Raw genomic sequence first — 21,324 nt, forward strand, 5'->3', positions numbered from 1 at the left:
TTTTGGAATGATACTTTCCACTGGACGATTTAACGTGAAATTCTTTGTAAGTGATTCTGTCTGCCCTTACACTGGAAATGGATTTATCAGTGTTATTCTAATCAAGCCTTTATTCCCAGAGGCACAGGCAGGTGTGCATAGAAATGTAGATGAAAAGAGGAATGGAAGTGTAATTAGGTTTTGTAACTCGTCAGCCAAGACAGCACATTGCTTTCCTTTAAGGGCCTTAAAAGCTGTTTTAAAAACCCATTCATTGAACTTGTAATTTACTCAATGTGGTGCCGTAACTTTTGAAAAATTAATCAAGTTAGTGAATGTAACCCGGGCAACCTAGAAGCTCAAGCTGGTTTTATGGCTATCGATCTACGTCTCAGATGCACTCAGGTCCGCTCTGCGGGCAGAGATGACTCAGTAACCGGTCTATGTTCCAGCCCCCCCCCCCAAGAGACTCAGCTGTTTGTTTTCCTAACATGCCCCCTGTTGTAGAGACTGGGAAATCAGGGGACAGAGAAGTGAAACGCCTTCCAGAACTTTCATAGCAAGTAAGTCACAGGATGAAGAGAGGACTATAAATGTCCCAGCGCTTGGAACATGAGTCTGCTGATATTGCTTTTTCTTAACAGTGTCTATGAGTTAAGTATTCAAAACCAAGAACTGCCCCTGGGCTAGGAACAGCCTACTGCTAGGGGAAAAGAAAGATCTGGTACCCATCGCTAATTATCGCTTTAATTGTTGTTGTTTTCCCCAGAGAAGATTGATTCTATTTGCTCCCCTTACCTGGTCCAGGATGCTTAAAACCAAAAGATAGAGCTATTTAAAGTTGAAGCAGGTACCTCCTCGAGTAGCATGAAATCTGAAACAGTAACATTAGCATGAAAACATTAACATCCTGTTTTTGTTTCTCTCGGGTTTCACTGGTGTCTAAGTAAGTGAATCTGCTGTGCCGTTTTCCCGGACCCTCAGAATCCAACAGGCCCACATACCCCACCCCATCGTGTCTGAGTGACGAACTATTTCCAGCATCGTTTTTGTTCATTTCCTTGCACCTGTGCCCGTGTAGGGCGGCAGCAGTCTCCGGCAATGCATCCTCTGGGACCATGCGTTGTAGTATCTTTCTCTTCCAAATTCCGCTCCACATAGTCATTTCTCACGTTCTGTTGGAAACCCCCAAAAAATTCATTCCACACTGTCATCCCTTTGTCCTAACCAGAACAACTCGATCGTGTCGAAGAAGGCATGAACCATATCAACCAAGACATGAAGGAGGCCGAGAAAAATTTAAAAGATTTAGGGAAATGCTGTGGCCTTTTCATATGTCCTTGTAACAAGTAGGTACTGGGTACCAGCTCTAATCTGTGGCGTCCAGTTTTCTTTCTTTTCTTCTTTCTTTTGATTTTTTTTTTCTTTTTCAATGTCAAAGTGAATGTCTGAAGTTTTGTCTTTTTTTTCTTTGTCCTTTTCCATCTGCTTCATTCTGTGGGGATAAAATACTTGTGTTTAATCAGAACAACTGGAACGCATTGAGGAAGGGATGGACCAAATCAATAAGGACATGAAAGAAGCAGAAAAGAATTTGACGGACCTAGGAAAGTTCTGCGGGCTTTGTGTGTGTCCCTGTAACAAGTAGGTGCTGCCTGCCTGTCTGAAGCTTTGGTTTCCCAAGGCCCATCTCCAAGCCTTGACAAGCTCATTCCTGCCAAGCACAAAGGCGGGATGAGCATGTGGCATGCAGAACAGATCAATACCGTCTCCAACGCATTCATCTCATAGCATAGATGATATTAGTGGGAGTTACTGTTGATGCATTAAAAATCAGGCATACTACAGTGAAAGCTTCACTGTCAGCACTTTTACTGATGAACGTTTCAACATTTTCCAGAAAGTGTACCTTGAGACAGAGACGAGCCTCAAGAAAGAGGCACCCAGGAAATTTTATTTTCCCCACAACCCCAAGCCAAAATTTGCAGAGCTAGAAAAGATTTGGGGTGGGGGTGGGGGTAAGTTTGGAAGTTGAGAAACACGTATGTCAAGGTTTGATTTTCGAGAAGCAAGAGAGACAGGTAATTTGGCCTAAGCAAGCATCCCTAAGACAGAGAGTATGACAGAGATTGCCCTGCCAGTTGCCAAATCTGCCCAGCGCTTAGACTATAGAAGCCCCAGCTGCACCCACCGCAGAGGCCATGAGCCCTTCGGCAGGAGGTGCTTAAGCCTCATGCAAATTGGACCCATCCCTCTGAACCTCTTCCTCTTGGAAGATCTACCCGTACACTGACCAAAATGTTGAAATGTGTAGGTCTTGCATGCACGACATCACAAAACATTCAACTGTTCTCAAGGTTCTGCAACGCTTTTTTGGAATGTAGCAGAAATGTGACATGTGGTTATAAAGGTTTGCAACAGAAGGAACCTGAAAATGAGGGTTCTGGAAGATAGTCTTATTTGACTAGCAGTGGAAAAAAAAAATGCATGAGTGGATTGTCCAACATGCATTTGCAAAATTAAACCCGTTACCCGATCTCCCTCACCCCTCCCAACTTCCCTTTGAACAGAAGCCTTTTTCCTAAAAGCTCTCCTGATCCTAGCTTTTAGAACAGCAATTGATGTCATTTCTAGCTGATTATACGACCATTCACATCCTTTAAACTTTGAGGCTGATTTAAAATATCCCACTTCCTGTTTAGGAGGGGGAGGGGCTCGATTTACAAATCAATTTAAAACCGTTTTAAAAGAATGATCTACAGTAAAGCCTGATTAACTGGAATCTAGCTAACTGGAACTCTCAAATGTATTTATACTTTTGCTTCCTTCCACTTTTAGTAAAAAGAGACAGTTGGACAAAGGGGTGGTGATCACATCAGGGACTTGAAATGGTTTTTCTTGAAGGGCAATCTAGGCAGTTCACATTCTATCACTCAGTCTACGTCCTATAATTTCCACACCTGAGGGGACCAAACAGTAAGAGTTGATCTTCAGAGGAAAGGCCATCCGGCACGTCAAGTGAAACCATAACCAAGGAAAAATTCGGTCATGTTCACACCCCTAAGACTCTAAGGCAGGAGAGTGTCTTGAGAATCGAACAGATATTCAGCAATCACCCCTGAAACAAAATTTTCCTCCCTGGCCCACTGTTAATTAAGAAAGTCGTGTCATTCACCAAAATGACTCATGGCTACGCATTCCAGTTTGTCAAGACTTAACTGTATATCCTTTTCCGTGGCCACTTGCCCCGCAGGTGAGATTTCCACCTGTTCTGTGTCGAATTCCAACAGATAACAATTTCCCCATTCATCACCTGTATGGAGAAGGCGTGGAGGCAGGCCCCGCCCCCAGATGGATTCTAACGTTCAGATGAAACGATGGCCCCTACGAATTCCACATAGTAGTCGGCACAAGAGACCCTAACTGAGCTTCAAAGCTTGAGCGAAGTGTTCCCTGTTGTGTGTAAATAATGCTTTAAAAACCATGTGTCACAACGCAGTGGCTGGTGGTGCCCCGGACTCTCTGAGGGCTTCGCCCTGTCTCGGCATGTTTCAAAGGACGATGGTAGATGTACGACAGTTCTGTGAGTCTATGTGCAGCCTTGTGGGTGCAGTGATTCGCCTTCTTGCAGAAACGCAACCTTTCCCGCCCCCTTGACTTTGCCAAAGATGGTATACCAGATATTTTACATAGCAGAAAACCTCACGAGGTCCATATAACTTCTTGTAATGTGAGGAGGGAGGGAACGGGGAGTCGGGGAAAAAAACGAAGCCAGAGTCTAAGCACTATTAAATTAGTTTTTGGATCTCGTCCCACAGAGTGGGCTCATGGCTGTCTAGTGCAGTAAGTTCTGACAGCTCCGAGGGCTGTGGCATTATACACTAGATTGTGGGAGTTGCTGCAGTCCCATTTGTACAATTTTCCAGCTTGTTCAGGGTTGCTTGGTCCCCAGTCTGCAAATATTAGTATTAGAGCCAGTTTTAATAGATGGCTGCGATTCTCCAGTGCAAGAAAAAAAAGGGGGGGGGTGTAAATTCTGGTGTCTTATGAGAGAAAATATGAAAATGGGACCAAAGGAAGTTCTCTTGTTTTTGGACTAAAAAGCATGTGGTTTCTACTATGCAAAGAACCTAAAAACATCTTTGATTGCCTTAAATTACAACACACCCACCAAACTGTGCTGCACGTGTTTCTATTGGGCACAACAGGTATGCCTGGATTTTAAGTTTCTCTCCAAGGCAGCTCAGTGAAATACGGCCCATGGAGACCACACCAGTTCCAGACCACTCTCCCCAGCCACATCCCAGGATAGCTTGAAGTAGGAGTTTGTAATCACTCCCACCCTGCCCCCCCAGCCCGACAAAGAAGCTATTGAACCTGCGTTTCAAATCCTCATGAAGGCTATTACTGTCCTGCTAGTGCCTTTTTCGAGAATGGTCAACTTCTGGAGTAGTTTGGCTTAAATGAGAATGCTTCACTTTCTACTCATGCCTGTAGCTGGTGCATGAAGAAGACGTAGAGGGATTTCCTTTTCTGGTGCTAGATGGCTTGTTCTCTCTTCTGTTTTCCTGCATTCATTTCACTATGCCTCTTTTACTTTTTGTCTCTGTGGACAAAGGTTTGTACATCGACTAGATGTATGGTGACTGTTTGGAAGTACCGATATATTATCTAATTCAAATCACTCTCGAGGCAACTCAGAGACCACCACCCTTGGCCAACCGCCGATCCTTTATGTCCTTCATGCAGAATTGGAAGAGTTAGTTCCACCCATACGTTGGGGGGGGAATTAAAGCAGGGAATCTTTGCATGATGGTGTGTAAAAACTTGGTCGAGTGTGTTTTTCTTGGTGACAGTGTGTTGCTGTGGTGTGATGTACACAGTCTACTTGGCAGTCTTGTTATGTGTCTGTCTGCCAGTATGTTTTTCTGTGTGTTTTGTGTCTCAGAATATAACCATGTCACTGAAATAGAACTGAATGTCCTCCAGCTACCTTAATCCTTGTCTTCGATCCAATTAAGCTGCAAAAACAAACCAAAACAAGAACAACCTTTGGGCAAAGGTTGCAGTCTTGACAATTCCAATTGGCTCGATTGGAAATGAAATGCTGAGTAGCTGAGGCATGGTGGTGGCCAACTGTTTGGGTCCAGATCATGATATATCGGTATTCTCTAATGCCTCGAATTAAAACCCATTTGCTTGGTTCGGTTCTTCGCTTGAAGAGGTGACCATTGTTGTGACTTTGATGCTCCGCCCCCTTGCCTTGTCACTCACCCTCTTTCTTGCATAGGCTTAAATCAAGCGATGCTTACAAAAAAGCCTGGGGCAATAATCAGGACGGCGTGGTGGCCAGCCAGCCTGCTCGTGTGGTAGACGAACGGGAGCAGATGGCCATCAGCGGCGGCTTCATTCGGAGGTGAGCCACGTGCAGCCAGCCCTGTAGCAGTTGTCCATTGTTAAGTCACAAATCACCCCAAGCTGATTTGTTCTTAAAGTTCTTAAAGCAACAACCATTTTACCGGTTACTTATGAGTGTGTATTTTGGCTGGGCAGTTCTGCCAAGAGCCCCGCCTGGGCTCCGTCATTCCATGCAGGCGGGTGCACGATGATCCTAGATGGTCTCAGTCACTCATCTCGTGGTTGGGCAGGGCGCCTCCGCTCTCCCCGGTGTGGTCCCTCCAGCGAAGAGCCCCGGCTTCTTACATGGTGGTGGCAGCATTCCAAGGGGGTTAGGCTCCAATGCACAAGCGCTTATCAAGCCTTGTCGGGTTTGCCAGTTTCATCAGACAAAGCAAGTCACATGAGCGCATCCAGTGTCCATGGGGCAATAGACAGGTGTCTCATTCCATAAATGGAATTGAACAGAACTTATTCAAGAGATTGTTTACAGAGGTGTGGGCCAGGTTAACAACAGACAATGGTAAAGCATTTGTGGGCTGGCAGTAGCAGGAAGAGTCCTGAAGTTTCTGTTACCAGAACCTGACAGTAGTTACCACCGTGGGGGAGGGGCTACAGAGAAATGCAGCTGTTGCAAAACTAACAGGAAATGAGAAAGAGAAATAAATGCCCCCCCCCCCATACCTCTTTCCTCTTGCCCTTCAGTATCTCACTGGCTGTCTGCCAAAGCCTACTGGAAGCCGGAGGCTCAGAGAATCTGGGTGATGCAGTCCTAGAGAGGTCAGCCCCTCTGAGCAGAGAGCAAAACAGGTCCGAGAATGGATCTGGGGGGACAAATGGAGAATAACAAGCACACCTGGCTTCGGATTTCCTTTGAGACCCAAGCAAATGCCAACTGAAAGACCTATTTAAAAATCTCAAATTACACAGATCTGCCTATCCAGAAATCAGCTCTCAGGAGACCAGAAAACAGAGTAAATAATGACAAATATTCCTGTTGTTAAAAAGAAAAGGAAACAAAAAAACCTATCCCTTTTTACAGGCTACTACTAGGACTCAGCAGTGACTAGGGTACCTAGTGACGAGGGTAGTGTAGAGACAGCTGTATAGTCACCAATTCCCGGCCCGTTGTAGCTGATGTTACCAACCAATAACACAGATTCAAGTGACAGGTCACTGTCACTTAGGTATAAGGTGTAGATAGCTGCATAAAGCCTCACGAATGACAATTCTATTCTTGTTTCTATCTGCTCCCAGGGAAACTAGACCAGGGGTTCTCAATCCTCACTGCACGTTAGAATGAACTGAGGCTGTTTTTTAAAAACATCAGTACTGAGTACTGGGTGGCTCAGTCGGCTAAATGTCTACCTTTGGCTCAGTCATGATCCTGGGGTCTGGGGGCCCTGGGGTGCAGCCCCGCACTGGGCTTCCTGCTCAGTGAGAAGTCTGCTTCTCCCTCTTCCTCCTCCTGCTCACGTGCTTGCTCTCTTTCTCTCTCTCTCAAATAAATTAAATCTTAAAAAAAAAAAGTGAGACCCAGGCATCTGTGGTGCTTAAAGCTTCTCAGGTGATTCTAACATACAATCAGCATCGAGAATCATGGAATCAGAAGGATGCCTTAGCTGGTGATAATCATTTAAATACGCTTCTTTTTTATGTAAGAAAGCTAGGAAGTTGCCCTTTAATTTCTCCCAGCCTAGGCTGCTTTAAAAACCTTTGTGGGCCAGTCTACACTGGGAGTTACCATGGGGGATGGGTTTTAATCCCTCTGAACATTTTTAGCCCATCACCATCTGCAGTGGGAAAATGTTAATTAGCCAGAACATCCTAGAATGAGTACTTACCGTTTGCAATAAAGAGTTACTACCTTCTTCTTTTTTTTTTTTTTTAAGATTTTATTTATTTATTTATTTGAGAGAGAGCACAAGCGGTGGGGAGGGGCAGAGGGAAAGGGAGAAGCAGACTCCCCACTGAGCAGGGAGCCCATGCAGGATTCAATCCCAGGATCCTGGGATCATGACCTGAGCTGAAGGCAGACACTTAACCGACAAAGCCACCCAGGAGCCTCAAGTTCCTACCTTCTTAACTTTCAAGCTGAGCTGTGAAAAAAAAATGGCAAGGTGGTAAGGCACTTCGAGAGCCAACTCCTTCCTTCCCAAACTGGAACAATAATCTTTTATCACATTTTTTCCCCTGAAATCATCCACAATGCCACCAACTCCCACCCCCATTGCAATGAAATCTGAGCAAATAGAAATCATCTTGAATAAGTAGCTCCCTTTGGGGTTCTTGGGAGCAAGCAGGATTAAGGAGCAGACTGTAATGATCGTTACTCTTCCCATGGATTTTGGTCCCAAATGGGGAAGAAGATGAGCAGAGAAATTCTCTGACTTAACACAATAAGATTTTTCTTTCATTTTCAATTTAACTCTTGGAGACTTTGGTTGACATTTCAGAAAGAAAAATACAGTTTCTAACTAGTTCCATCTTCATTCTCTGACCCAGTCCTCTCAACTAAAATGATTTTATTCTTAAAAAATGAAAATTGGGATAAACAGATGAACATAGGGAGGAAATGACGTGCTGGTGGAAATGAAAGAAGTCAGTAGAAGTAATCTATTTAATATGCCTTCTTTAAAAAAGAAACTCGGGTTCAAAAATGAAATTTAAAAATTATTTTCTAGGGACACCTGGGCCGCTCAGTCAGTTAAGGGTTTGACTCGATTTCAGCTTGGGCCCCGCGTTGGGATCCATGCTGTGTGTGGAGCCTACTTTAAATAAATAAATAAACAAACAAACAAATAAATAAATAAATATTTTCTAATGTATAAAAGCTAAAATGTACTTATATCGAACAGAGACTAAAGATGCATGGGATTGATACCTATGGGTCTCCAGACTTTCCCTGAGCGCTGGGTCCTTGGTATTTGAGTTTTTTCACACTTTCTTGCTTCTAAAAATTGCCTCTTGACTCCCAGGGTAACAAACGATGCCCGAGAAAATGAAATGGATGAAAACCTGGAGCAGGTGAGCGGTATCATTGGAAACCTCCGTCACATGGCCCTGGATATGGGCAATGAGATCGATACACAGAATCGCCAGATTGACAGGATCATGGAGAAGGTGAGCTTATGGCCGTCAGACGCTTCCATTGTTCATTACTTCTTCTGAAATACTGCTGAGAAAGGATGAACGGTATAATAAGCCCCTCAAACCGTGCCATGGGATTCACACATACTGATAGATGGAAATTTCCCCCTCAATTTTCCAAGACAAAAATTCACCAACATATAAGTAAATCAGAGGGTAAAATTTAATCTAACAGATATTCCTCAGGGACACCTGTTTCAGGAATTGTGCTAGGCACCGAAGGACATAAAGATGAGAAAGACATCATCCCCACTGCTAAGAAACTCACAGCCTGGGGCGCCTGGGTGGCACAGCGGTTAAGCATCTGCCTTCGGCTCAGGGCGTGATCCCGGCATTATGGGATCGAGCCCCACATCAGGCTCCTCCACTATGAGCCTGCTTCTTCCTCTCCCACTCCCCCTGCTTGTGTTCCCTCTCTCGCTGGCTGTCTCTATCCTGTCGAATAAATAAATAAAATCTTTAAAAAAAAAAAAAAAAGGAAAAAGAAACTCACAGCCTATGGGAGGCGTGAGCCTCCAGATGAATTTACTACCACACAAAATATAATTTGCCAAGAGAGGCACACCTAAAATGCTAAGTAGGGTTACGTGAGGAAAGATTGCAAGAGTTAAGGGATGGGAAAATCTCCAAAAAAAGTCAAACTGAGTCTTGAAAGTTGGTTAGGAGCTTGTCAAGAGATGATGTAGGAATAGAATCGGGAAATAAGGGAAAGAATACTTATTACAGTTTAACCAGAAGATGAATATGAGCTTTGATTTTATAAATGCCAAAGCTTTCAGGATAGTTCAGAAAGGGCCAGATTCCATTTCCAGTTCAACAGTTCACGTGTCCAGATCTCAAAATAGAAAACATAATCTGATGAAGTTGAGTTCACACAAGGACACCAGATGTGGCTCTAAGACAAAACCCCGTAGTGTCAACAAGAGGCGTTAAGGAGAAGTGAAGAGAACGGAATAGGAAGGGATGGGTTTAAGGGCTTGAGATTGGAAGGGAACAGAAAGAAACCCTGGACAGCTTTTATAAAAAGATTTGGGGCACCAGAACCTGATATCCCACAATATACGAATCTGACATATTATCTATGATCTTGTATTCTGCCCCCTCTCCCATCAATAGAGTACTGAATATTGCTTATAATCTCTTAAGATGTCAAAATGCCAACAGGAAGGAATAGATACATCATAGCTTTAATGTAATGTATAATCATATATAATGTATATAATGTATAGATGGTACATTATAGATGCTATGAGGCATCTGTAACATTATAGCATCTATAATGTAGCATCTATAACCAATTCTAGTTGGCTAATCTTACATTGTATGAGTTTATTCCCTGGGAGATAGTGAAGTTTTGAGCCTGAAATCCTGACTTTCTTTTTAACAACTCATTCCACTTTAGTGAGCAGAGAAGGATGCTTTGAATCTTCAGGCTAAACACTGAGTTTCTTGGTACCCAAGCATCCTCCACTGACTTGAAAAAGGAAAGAGTAGACGTGAAGGGAACGCTTTGCCCTATTGTGCTCTATGTGTTCCCTATTAAAAATATCTGATCGCATAATATTTTGCCTGATCGATACTGAGTTACACAAATGTCAGTGTCGGTTGGCAAAAAGCTTGTGCTTTGCTTCCTTTTACAAGTCATGACATACTTACCATTGTTAAGAGCCTTTGATATGCTAAAGCTTTTAAAGCTGCACAAATCAATAGATTTTAGAACAATATTGAGAGTTTCAAAAAGCGCCGGAGCCAACACATGCTGACCTAACCCATTATGGCCCCGAGAAATGAACTAAGAAACAATTGCCGAACCACCTTCCATCACGAAAATGATTTGAAAACACAAGAAGTACTCATTTTCTGTCAATGGACCCAATTTACTCACAGATGTAGGAAGATAATGAACCTCTAACTCAATTAGAGTTCCAGAAGGAGTACTTTTACTAAGAGAGAGGGGTCAAATCTTTATTGATAGAGTTGGACTCGCAGCACGGGAAAGTGTTCCTGGAAAGGCAAGTGGCATCTTAATTCTGCCACTTTGCATTTCTAGTTCTCTTCTCAAGGGAAAACCTTTCACTTGGGGCCCAATTTACGATAAGGGCAAAGACATATGCAGCTATGATGTGTAATTCGAAGTCAGGCAAGTGGATGGGAAATAGCCGTTATGGTTTGTATCATTCTTTGAGTGCTGAATTGTTTAAGAAGTGAGAGAGGGGTCTAGTTGCCTTTGAATAACTAGCCTTTGTCTTACCTCCAAAATCACAATCTGAACATGATTAGATAGAATCCATTTCAACCCAGCATCGCTGCAAATGATACATGTTGTATCAGCTGCCCAATTTTTTAATAGATTTCCACCTTCTCATGTTAAGTTCTCCCTTCTGATAATTGGAAACAGTGTTCAAAGGTCTCTTGCATATCTAAGAGTAAATTAAACTCACAGTCTAAGAATAAAGAGAATTTGGGGGCGCCTGCGTGGCTCAGTCAGTTAAGCATCCGACTCTTGGGTTCAGCTCAGGGTCATGGGATCGAGCCCGCGTCATGCTCCACACTCAGTGCAGAGGCTGCTTGGGATTCTCTCTCTTCCTCTCTGCCCCTTCCCCTGCTCACATTCTCTCTTTCTAAAATAAATAAATGAATAAAATCTTTAAAAAAGACAACACAAAGGGAATCTTCTGATGTTTCTCCCATATTCTCTCATGGCCCCCAACAACAACCTTCACCCTACCCCATCAATCATGATCGTCTCTCACCACTTGGATTGACAGTAAAGTTTTAAAAAGCCCAAAACAATGTAATTTTTAATACATTCCCATGGACTGTCAAAGAATTACTTTGTCTATTTAAAAATCTTGCTTTCTGCTTTAAGGTATATATATATATATATATATATATATATATATATATATACACACACACACATATACTCTATATATGTATATATGTATATATATGCTATGATGCATCTATAACATTATAGCATCTATAATGTATATATATATACACACATATACTTTGTATATATACATGTATATATATATATACTTTATATATGTATATATATGCTTTCTGCTTTAAGGTGTGTGTGTGTGTGTGTGTGTGTGTGTGTGTGCGTGTGTGTAGTGCTTTAAATTAAGCTTCTAAGGTTGAAATGGTACAATTCTTTCAGAAAACCAAAATGGGGCAAGTTGTATTAGCTGCTTTATGTTGCTCAGAAGTAGTAATGTTCAAACTTCAATTGAAAGTTGTCAGTGGCAGATGCCACACACACGTTGAAATACAGTGAGGCTGAAGCTTTAGCGTTCCTTGAATTCTCCTATCAATGAGGAAACACATTGTTTGAAAACTGAGACCTTGGGTTCCGATGGCATTTCCTGCTCACCAGCTTCGTGACCTGATTTCTTCATCAGAAAGATAATAAGGGAACAGTTCAAACCTCAGATGAGAATGGGGCTACCATGTAGGGTAATAAGCATCCACTTCTGGAATTCTGAGCAGGGGCCTAAAAGCTACCTGCCATGGTCTGAAGTTGAGATTTCCAGAGTGTTCAGAAGGGTGGGCTAATGATCTCCTTCTCACTCTCTTACTGGCTCTGTGGGGATCATTCTTGCTTTCTCACAAGGGCAAATCATGTGGCATATCTTGGGTAGGCCAGTGAGCTTAAGGTTCTCTAAATAGAAATATGAAAACTGGGGTGGGCTAAATTCCATAAGTACAGTCCTAAAGCATATAAAAAGAATGAACACAGAGGCATTCTCCAAATACCAGGGAGACATCTAAAAGGAGATTACCTCAGGATCTTTTCCTAAAAGATGCTATTTCTTTTATAAAATAAAGATGTGGTACCTCTTGCATGAGGTATATGGGCTTGAATTTTGATATGCTTCAGAGAAAATTAGAGTGGAAATCACAGATCGTCAGTGAACAGAGGTCTGTTTTAGATCCTTTGAAGATGTGTAGAGAGTAATCTCATGCTCTACTTCAAAATATCCCCTTCCACCACCAGGTGAATGCTCACCAGTGCATTCTTCATGCAAGAGTTTCTAGAATACTTGCTTCCAGAAATTCCATCCATTTTTAAATTAATGATTTTCCCCATTTGAGCTTTCCTTAGTATTCAGTCTGGAAAAATCGCATAATTCAATCTGTAGAAACATCTCACATTGGTCTGAGCCTAGAACTTTCCTGTGCACCAAAGTATTATTATTTCTGATAGAATTTGTAACTAAAGAGGGAAGATTTAAGAGCCAAGTAAAATTTGAGAGAATGCCTATTTTCCAAATCAGGATCCTAAGGTCCAAAATATGAATCTATAGATCAAACAATCAAGGAAAATGAATGCTCTCTCTTAACTTGTCGTGAAAGTCAGATTTTGATTATCCAAACAGATGGTAGGAAACCATTGCCAGATAATTCAGAATTATGAATAATCTAGCAATATTTCTATTTTAACTTGGCAAATTTCTAGTTGAATGTAGATAACTCTAAATGTGCTGGGAATTCACAATTAAACTAAATAAAGAAGATCCAGTTCGGTGGAGATTGGAAAGCACCAAGCACCGTAGTAGATGCAAAATCAGTAATCATTGAACAAGTACTGGTCTATAAAAAAGCAGTTCCGTTTCCCTACACTGCCTGTCAGCTTTGTGTTCCTCTTTCCAGAATGGACAGGGGCAGACACCATTACCAATCATGATAAGACAACAACGGCCTAAACAGAATCTTCATCGTTGCCTCTGCTTGCTCACTCATACCTTTCTCAGTGGTGCTGGGAATAGTTTATTTTCTGGGGTTTAAAAGTCTCCCCTGGTAGCAACCCCAAGTTTCATGCTGCATATACAGCAAAAGGTAACTGAAGCAGTGAGATCAGTCAAGGCACACAATTGTCGTAAAAGTGCTCTTGTTAGAACAAGCCAATGATAAGGGGCTGGCTGGCTCGGTCAGTAGAGCATGTGACTCTTGATCTTGGGGTCGTGAGTTCAAGCCCCCAGTTGGGTGTGGAGCCTACTTAAATAAATAAACAAATAAACAAGCTAATTGTCAAACTCATAGGAGTGAGTCTTCAGAAATGGAGCTTAAAATTATTAAACATTCCAAAAACAAATCGTTTTCACCCAATAAGAATAATTGCAAGGTAAAATATATTGAGCACTTAATCTTTGCAAAAAATTATTCCAAGCACATTATAGGTACAAACCCATTTCATTTTCACAGCAGACCTAAGTACTATAATGATTAACATAGTGATTACTAGTGTGGCCACTGACTCCAGACTGCCTGGTTTCCTCATGTGGAAAAAGGAGTTAATAATAATATACACCTCATAGTTAATATCAATCTTTATGTCACGGTTGAATGAACGGGATATAATAGACACTCATGCTTATTAGCAGGATTCATTCTTGTCCCTGCTTATAGACAAGAAAGCTGAGTCCCCAAGATGTTAAGTAATTGGCCCAAAGTGACACTAATAAGTTAGCCATGATTTCAACCCAATTATATAAATGGTGGTAATTCAATTCAATCCAACAGATATGAATGCCTTCCATAGACATCACTGGGTGTCATTCCAGGATAGAAAGATAAATGATGTGAACTTGTCCTCAAAAGGATGCTCTCTGGTAGGGTGAAACAGTCATGAGTACCAAGATGAAGCTTCTATGATCATGTCCAAGTAGAACCACAAGCAATGGTTCCGGGATCATGAAAGAAGAGAGGGTCAATTCTGACAGGAGAAGTTTCAAGATGCCATTCCTCAAGAAAGGGGCATTTGAACAGACCCAGAGGGAAGAACAAAATGTCCAAAGGTAACCTGGGTTCTCTTTTCTTTCCCTTTTTCTAGGCTGATTCCAACAAAACCAGAATTGATGAGGCCAACCAACGTGCAACAAAGATGCTGGGGAGTGGTTAAATGTGCCCACCTGTGTTCTCTTCCAAATGCTGTCGGGCAAGATAGCTCCTTCATGCTTTTCTCATCGTATTTCCTAGTAGGTCTGCACACATACACACATCAGCCCACCCCCATTGTGAATGTTGTCTTGTGTCGTTCATCAGCTTCCCCAAACTATTATGTGTCTTTTGTTCTGAGTCTCTTTCTTTCCAAAGGTTGTATATAGTAGTCATTTGGTGGCTCTAACTCCCTACATAAGATGTCTTGGGTTTCATTTTTCCTTTTCTCTCCTCAGTGGTGTTTGCTGAATGACAACAATTTAGGAATGCTCAATGTGCTGTTGATTCTTTCAATGCACAGTATTGTTCTTGTAAAACTGTGACCTTCCACAGAGCTACTGCCACTGTCCTTTCTTTGGGTGTCAGGCTCTGAAACTCTCAAAATTTGCTGTCTTTGGTTCCTCATAGCTGTCGTCTGTCTTTATGATTTCATGATTAGACAATGTGGAATTACATTACAGGCATTGCACTAAAAGTGATGTGAGTTATGCATTTATGCATGAGAACTAAATAGATTTTTAGATTCCTATTAAACGAAATCTTTCCATGACAGTAGCATACTGATGAGAAAACACACACACACACACCAACGGAAACAACAAAACAACAACAAAGCATGCTCAGTATTGAGACACTGTCAAGATTAAGTTCTACCAGCAAAACCGAAGTAGTGTCACTTTCTTTCTGTCAATATATAGACTTATTAATCACGATCATCCTTTTTTAAAAAAAAAAGAATTTTAAAAAAAGATGGATTTGACACACTCACCATTTCATCATTTCCAGCACAATAGACGTTTGGCCGAACTATGTCAAATGAATGTAATATAGGATTTGTTTGCTGCTTTTGAAGGCTATGTTTTGGAGAAAGCAATCTTGCTGTGAAACAATGTGGAGATGTAAATTTTATACGGCTGACTCTTATTAATCACCATTTCCCCCTGTGGTTTGTTATCAGTACGATTCTCTGTTGCTTAATCTAGAGCTATGCACACCAAATTGCTGAGATATTTAGTAGCTGATAAAGAAATCTTTAAAAAATAATATAAATGAATGAAATATAGAGAAACTGTGAGATAAATATCATTACAGCATGTAATATTAAATTCCTCCTGTCTCCTCTGTCGGTTTGTGAAGTGATTGACATTTTGTAGCTAGTTTAAACTTATTAAAAATTATAGACCCCAGATGTCTGCTTTCATTTCTTCACGGATCCCGTCTGGTTTTGCACTCACGTGAGAAGAGGAAGCCTGGCCACTCCATCCCGTTGCTCCTCAGAAGCCCGTTCTGTGTGCTGAGAACACTGTATGGAAAAAACAAAGATGTCCCTTTTAGACACGATTCCAATGGCAGGTGACACTTGGCTTGATTTTTATCATCTGTTTCAGAAAATATTTGTGTGTGGATTCAGTGATGGCTATGGGAGAAAATATAATTTTGCAGAAGATAGAAGAAAACGTCAATGGAAAAAAATCTGTGGTACTCAGACTTGACCCTACACAGATTTAGGTATATCAGGAATCAATCAACTCTTCCTTCATCTCCCCAAAATCCAGTCCCACCACCAAAAGTGAACCCTTCACAACCACCCTACTGCTGCCCCCACTTTTTTTAACAGCTTTATTGACGTGCCATACAATTCACCCGTTTAAAGTATGTAATTCAGTGGTTTTTAGTATACTCACAGAGTTGTGCAATTAAATTTTAGAATATTTCTAATGCCCCCAAAAGAAACCCCATACCAATTAGTAGTCACTCCCAGCCTACTTCCACCAGCCATAGGCAATCACTAATTTACATCTATCTCTATAGATTTGCCTATTTGAACATTTCATATAAATGGAATTATATAGTACGTATTGGCTTTGTGTCTGGCTTCTTTTACTTCACATAAGGTTTTCAAGGTTCATCCATGTTGTAGCATGTAACAGAACTTCATTCCCTTTTATGGCCAAATAATGTCCATGGTGTGGATACCACATTTTGTTTATTCATTCATCCATTGATGGACGTTTGGATTTTTTCCACTCTTTGGCTATTAAGAGTTTTGCTGCTGTGAACATCATGTGCAAGTTTTTGTGCAGACATGTCTTCAATTCTTTTGACATCACCATTTTTGCCATCACTGCCTTTGTCAATACTGAAGCCAACACGTCCACCGCCATCATCTCCACGCACCTGCACCAGCCCTACCTCCACCACTGCCACTACTGCCTTGATTCCCACCACCTTCCCCTCTCCTCTGCCTCCACTACCTCTCCCTCCTCTTACCTAATAACTTCAGCATCTCCATCTTTATCACTGCCATCTTCCCAATCACCAGCATCACCTCCATCCCCTGCCACTACCTCCAATGCCCTCACGTCCACCTCCTCCCCCACCTTCACCAACACCACCATCACCACCATCACCACCTTCACCTCCTCCTGTGCCTCCCTCTTCTATCCCATGATAGTGACACAGATGAATTTGTCCAGGTTGCCCGGGTTGGCCACCAATTTCACCCCCGAGAGCAGTTATGGAGGTTTGCTAGAGAAGTTAAGGAGTGCAAAGAAGGATGACAAGCTCATCATTCTCAATAACTGTTTGCAGTTCTTCACCCTCTTCCCAAGCCTCAGAATAAGTTCTAGACATACCCAGATACTCAGGGAAGTTATTCTGAGGAACAACTGTAACAATACTTTTCTTCTTACAAGTTAAAGTAGTTGGAAGGATGCTAGAAGATGGAGAAAGTGGATAAATATTCTGCATATGTCAAAGTTGCTAAGGGGTCAATGTATGGGTCATATTAGAAAATTCCGTCCCAAATTCCGTCTCCTTTCAGTCAGGTGTGTTTCCACATTGTTTGAGTAATTAAGATCCCATGCTGGATACGTGAAATTGGAGATACAAGCATTTTGCTCTAAGGCCCATCGCATAATTCATTCTGAAACCCATTTCCTTGGATAATTGAGTTTGTCCAGCCTCAACTCTTATGCAGTCGGTTCCTTTTGGCTAAAAGAGGACATACTCCCTGGGAATGAATCAGCTCAGGGTAGGAACCAACTCAGGAAGTACATTAGAAATGCAATGATTGGGGAAAGGCTTAATCTTCTGCCTGCCTCATCCATGGCCCTTCTACAAGCAACCAGAAGGTGAAAGGTGGTCCCAGGTCCTAGGAGCAGAGTCCTTTCCTCTTGCCTGCCTCTCCATTTCTAGTTTCAGTTTTCCTTCTTTCACATCCTCCCCCAGCGTCTTCTTCGACCAACATTCCCAATCTTTGTGTCACTGATTGGCCTGCCAATTGATGACTGCACTTGAAATTAAGAGAAAGGGAAGAAGATTCATACTTGGTGACCATCTGCTACATGCCAGGTACTGTGTTAAGTGCCTTATTTATGCTGACTCAATTAAACCCTCCTAAAAATGCTACAAAGTAGGGATTATTAGCCCATGGTGTGGAAGAAGATGCTAATACTTTATTTGAACAAGACCTCTTAGCTAATAAGTGATGTAGGTGTAATTCAAACCAGATGTGTACTTCCAAAGCTATAGGGAAACCTGGAACATAAATCCAGGATTGTGCCTCTCTCAATTCAACCAGCCAGGAAACTCTGGGAGATATTTGGCTTCACAAAGAGCAGCAAAGATAAATGTACTGGATTTCTTAGCCGAAAGTCTTAGTGAACACCTTTGATTCATTCCTTCATTCATTCATGAAATATTTATTGAGCTTCTATGCCAGGCCCTTTTCTGAGTATTGGGAGTACACAGGGTTGGGGGAGGAGAAGAGGCAGCAGAGGGAACAGGGAAAATTCTCCACATTCACTGAATTTATATTCAAGCTGGGGGAGATAGATAAACCAACAAGTCAAACATGAAGTATATCAGATGATACATGTCACACAGAAATGTAAGCAGTGAAGGGGAAAAAGAGTGTAGAAGGTGGAGAGGGTATTATTTTAAGATGGAAATGATTGGGGAGAACCTCACAGATAAGTGAAGTTTAAGTAGAGAATTCTTCAAGGTTTGGAGTAACCAAAGTAATATGTCCAGATCGAACTCATTTGAGAAGCCGGGTTGGGAGTGAGGAAACAAGCATACAACCTGTATCTTGTCATTTAGTAATCCTGGAGTTCCTTCTCTGCAACTCAGTCAACACTGGTCTTAACTATTTCCCACATTGTCCGGAAGAAACTTGCAAAATCCTTAGCTCAGAGAGGAAGGAGGCAAGTCCAGAGGACGAAACAAACAGTGTGCAAGGAATGAACATCAAGTCAAATTGTCTTAGGAGAGGAGACAGTGTTGACTTCAAGGTCCAAGATTTAGGAATTCTTGCTCTGAGTGCTCTTCGTACAATCATTAACATACTAGTTTACCTTCAAGCAAGTTAGTCATATATCTCAAGTTCCCCATCTAGGATTTGGAAACTCAAATCCACCTCCTAGGGTGTAGGAGACTTTGGGAAACAAGGAAACTAAAGAAAAGCAAACCATTAACAAGTCAGTTACCCCAATGACAACAGCTATTTCCAGGATGAGTTGCCAAAGCATCTGGGTGTCTAACTATTCCAGAGTCCCCATCCCAGGGGATGTGCCACCAGCTGATGTTTCCCACTCACCATTGCACCATCCCTAGCTCCTCCAGCCTCTTGCCATAACACAGCTTCAAGACCATTTTGTTCAGGGGGCTTCCTGCCTTAAGTTCATGATCCTCCCTCCACAAGCAACTCAGAAAAATGTGGCCCATCATCCTTCTACTAGACACTGCTGGTGCCCTGACCGTATCCTCTTGAGCACTCACCTCTACTCACAAAAGGCTGTTCACAGTGAAGGACATTGCAATTCTCTGTCTTGGGACAGAGAACACCAGAACTGCTCAAGTTTTAACGCCCTGGGAGGCAGTCCTTCACCAAGGGTGGATGGGGATTGGGGAGTCGATAGATGCCCAGTTCCCTTGGCCCCAGGTTGGGGTAGCCCCGAGCTATGTGTTCTACACCGTCTGCCAGACTTCCCACAGTAGAATCAGTCTCCAGTTCCTCACATGATACCTTGCCGGGTACTATCTCTATTTATTGGCTGTCTTTTCTTCTCTGTCTCTTTCCCACCTCACCATTTGTGTTTCCTGGAATCTCTTCTCCAATAAACTACTTGCCCTGAAATCCTTGTCTCAGGGTCTGCTTCTGGGGAATACATTCTCATGAGATACATGCCAGCTTCTGAGCATCTCCCCCAAAATGCTGCTGTAGAGAAATGTGCTCTAAATTTTTCACCACTGAGGTTCAATCCGTCTTTCTGACATCTATCCGAAGGTCGTTAAAGTCAAGAGCGTTAATACTGCTTTTGCCGTTGCTCCTGTCCAAAATAGGAATCATTCCCAAATGAGTTGTATACTTTACAGTTCTACTCCTAATATTACACATTGTTTTCACAGCTGCCAATACTATTAATGATAATAAGGCAAACTAGACAAAAGTTCCAAAGAGTATGGTGGAGGCTGTGAACCTCTATAATAGTTTTCTACTGCGTTGTAAACAACTGCCCCCAAAACATGGTGACTTGAAGCAATAAATATTTATTTAGCTTACAGTTCTGCAGTTTGGCATTTTGAGCTAGGTTGGCTGGGAGTTCTTCCGGTCTTGGCTGGGTTCCTCACAAGACTATGGTCGAGTACAGGTCAGCTGGGCAGCTTAGCCTCTGGGAGTTGGCAGACAGTGTAGTATCGCATTCCCCAGTTCAGCCAGGACTTTTTCTCATGGCAAAGTCAGGAACAGTGGAAGCATGCAAAACCTCTTCCAGGTTCACTGCTTCTACCATATTCTATTGGCCAAAGCTGGTGACAGGACCAGCTCAAATTCAAGTTATAGGGAAATATACTCCACTTCTTACTGGGAAAAGTTTCAAAGTCATACTGCAAAAAGAAGGGTGAATAATATGGCTCTCTTTACAATCAACCTACCACAACCTCAAAGAAGCCTGTGGAGTTCTCCTTCTCTCCTCTGTGTCTTTAGAATCTCGTGGAAATGGGGCGCCTGAGTGGGGCTGTCGGTTAAGCATCTGACTCTTGGTTTCCTCTCAAGTTGTGATCTCAAGGTTGTGAGATCGAGCCTCACATCAGCTTCTGCATTCAGTGCAGAGTCGGCTTGAGATTCTCTCTCCCTCTCCCTCCACCCCTCCCGCTCATGTGCTCTTTTTTTCTCTCTCTCTATAAAATAATAAATAAATCTTAAAAAAAAAAAAAAAGAATCACATGGAAACAAAAGGTTAGGGTGAACCCTCCATGTGTTTTAGAGTGGACTCATGCTAATGAGTAATACTATAATCTTCCCTTTTAGTAATATTCAAAAGAATTCAAATATTCAAAAGAAAAAGTGTAGGGCTCAGGAGGCCAGCAGCCCAAAGGAGGATTTGAGAACTGTAAGCAGAATGACTGTAGGACTGAGGACTGCTGAGAGGATGTGGCAGCCTGTCGATGATAAGACTGACCTTAATCCTGAAATAGAGAAACTAATCCCTCCTATTCAAAGCCATAGGGTTTCAGCACCGTCATTAACCCCTAAACAACAGAATTTGAAAAAAAAAAATTTTTTTTCAAAATGTTCAAAATAGAACTGGATCCTCAACCAGCACTTGACAAATACCTTCATTCTAGAAGCTTCTGTGGCTTTTCCTTGCCTTCTTTTATTTGTTGCTATTTTGTGGGAACTTACACTGATATTTCTTGGGGGAGAGGGCTTTCTTTTATTTTCTTTTCCTCCCAATCTTTTCTGTACAAAAATATACTGTTCTCTTTGCTAAGAGGATAAAAAAGACTGATTACTCAGGGATGAAAAAGAAATTATCTGTGTCAGAGACAGCTTAAGTATACACA

At 42.0% G+C, this 21,324-nt stretch overlaps 1 protein-coding gene and 1 long non-coding RNA gene across 3 annotated transcripts in view; one reads left to right on the forward strand and one right to left on the reverse strand.

Annotated features, from left to right (window-relative positions):
- Nucleotides 1–15,662, forward strand: part of SNAP25 (synaptosome associated protein 25) — an 86,930-nt gene extending 71,268 nt beyond the window's left edge. Inside the window, exons 5-8 of one of the 2 annotated variants that reach the window (XM_045808963.2) lie at nt 1,211–1,328; nt 5,270–5,395; nt 8,355–8,499; nt 14,369–15,662. In XM_045808963.2, coding sequence (XP_045664919.1) covers nt 1,211–1,328; nt 5,270–5,395; nt 8,355–8,499; nt 14,369–14,437 — 458 coding nt within the window. In that variant the 3' untranslated portion in view covers nt 14,438–15,662. Of the gene's footprint in view, nt 1–1,210; nt 1,329–1,505; nt 1,624–5,269; nt 5,396–8,354; nt 8,500–14,368 lie in introns of both variants that reach the window. The other variant, XM_045808955.2, reaches the window with a different exon arrangement.
- Nucleotides 1,320–18,727, reverse strand: LOC123799778 (uncharacterized). The gene is made up of 5 exons (XR_006781696.2): nt 18,562–18,727; nt 15,711–15,778; nt 8,261–8,551; nt 6,061–6,200; nt 1,320–1,474 (listed from the first exon to the last, which is right to left on the reverse strand). It is a non-coding gene; the product is annotated as an uncharacterized LOC123799778 (long non-coding RNA).
- Nucleotides 18,728–21,324: the final 2,597 nt, after the last annotated feature.

Source organism: Ursus americanus, chromosome 22 (genome assembly GCF_024610735.1).
Source record: "Ursus americanus isolate L20-20 chromosome 22, mUrsAme1.1.p, whole genome shotgun sequence".
In the NCBI taxonomy this organism is placed as follows: Eukaryota; Metazoa; Chordata; class Mammalia; order Carnivora; family Ursidae; genus Ursus; species Ursus americanus.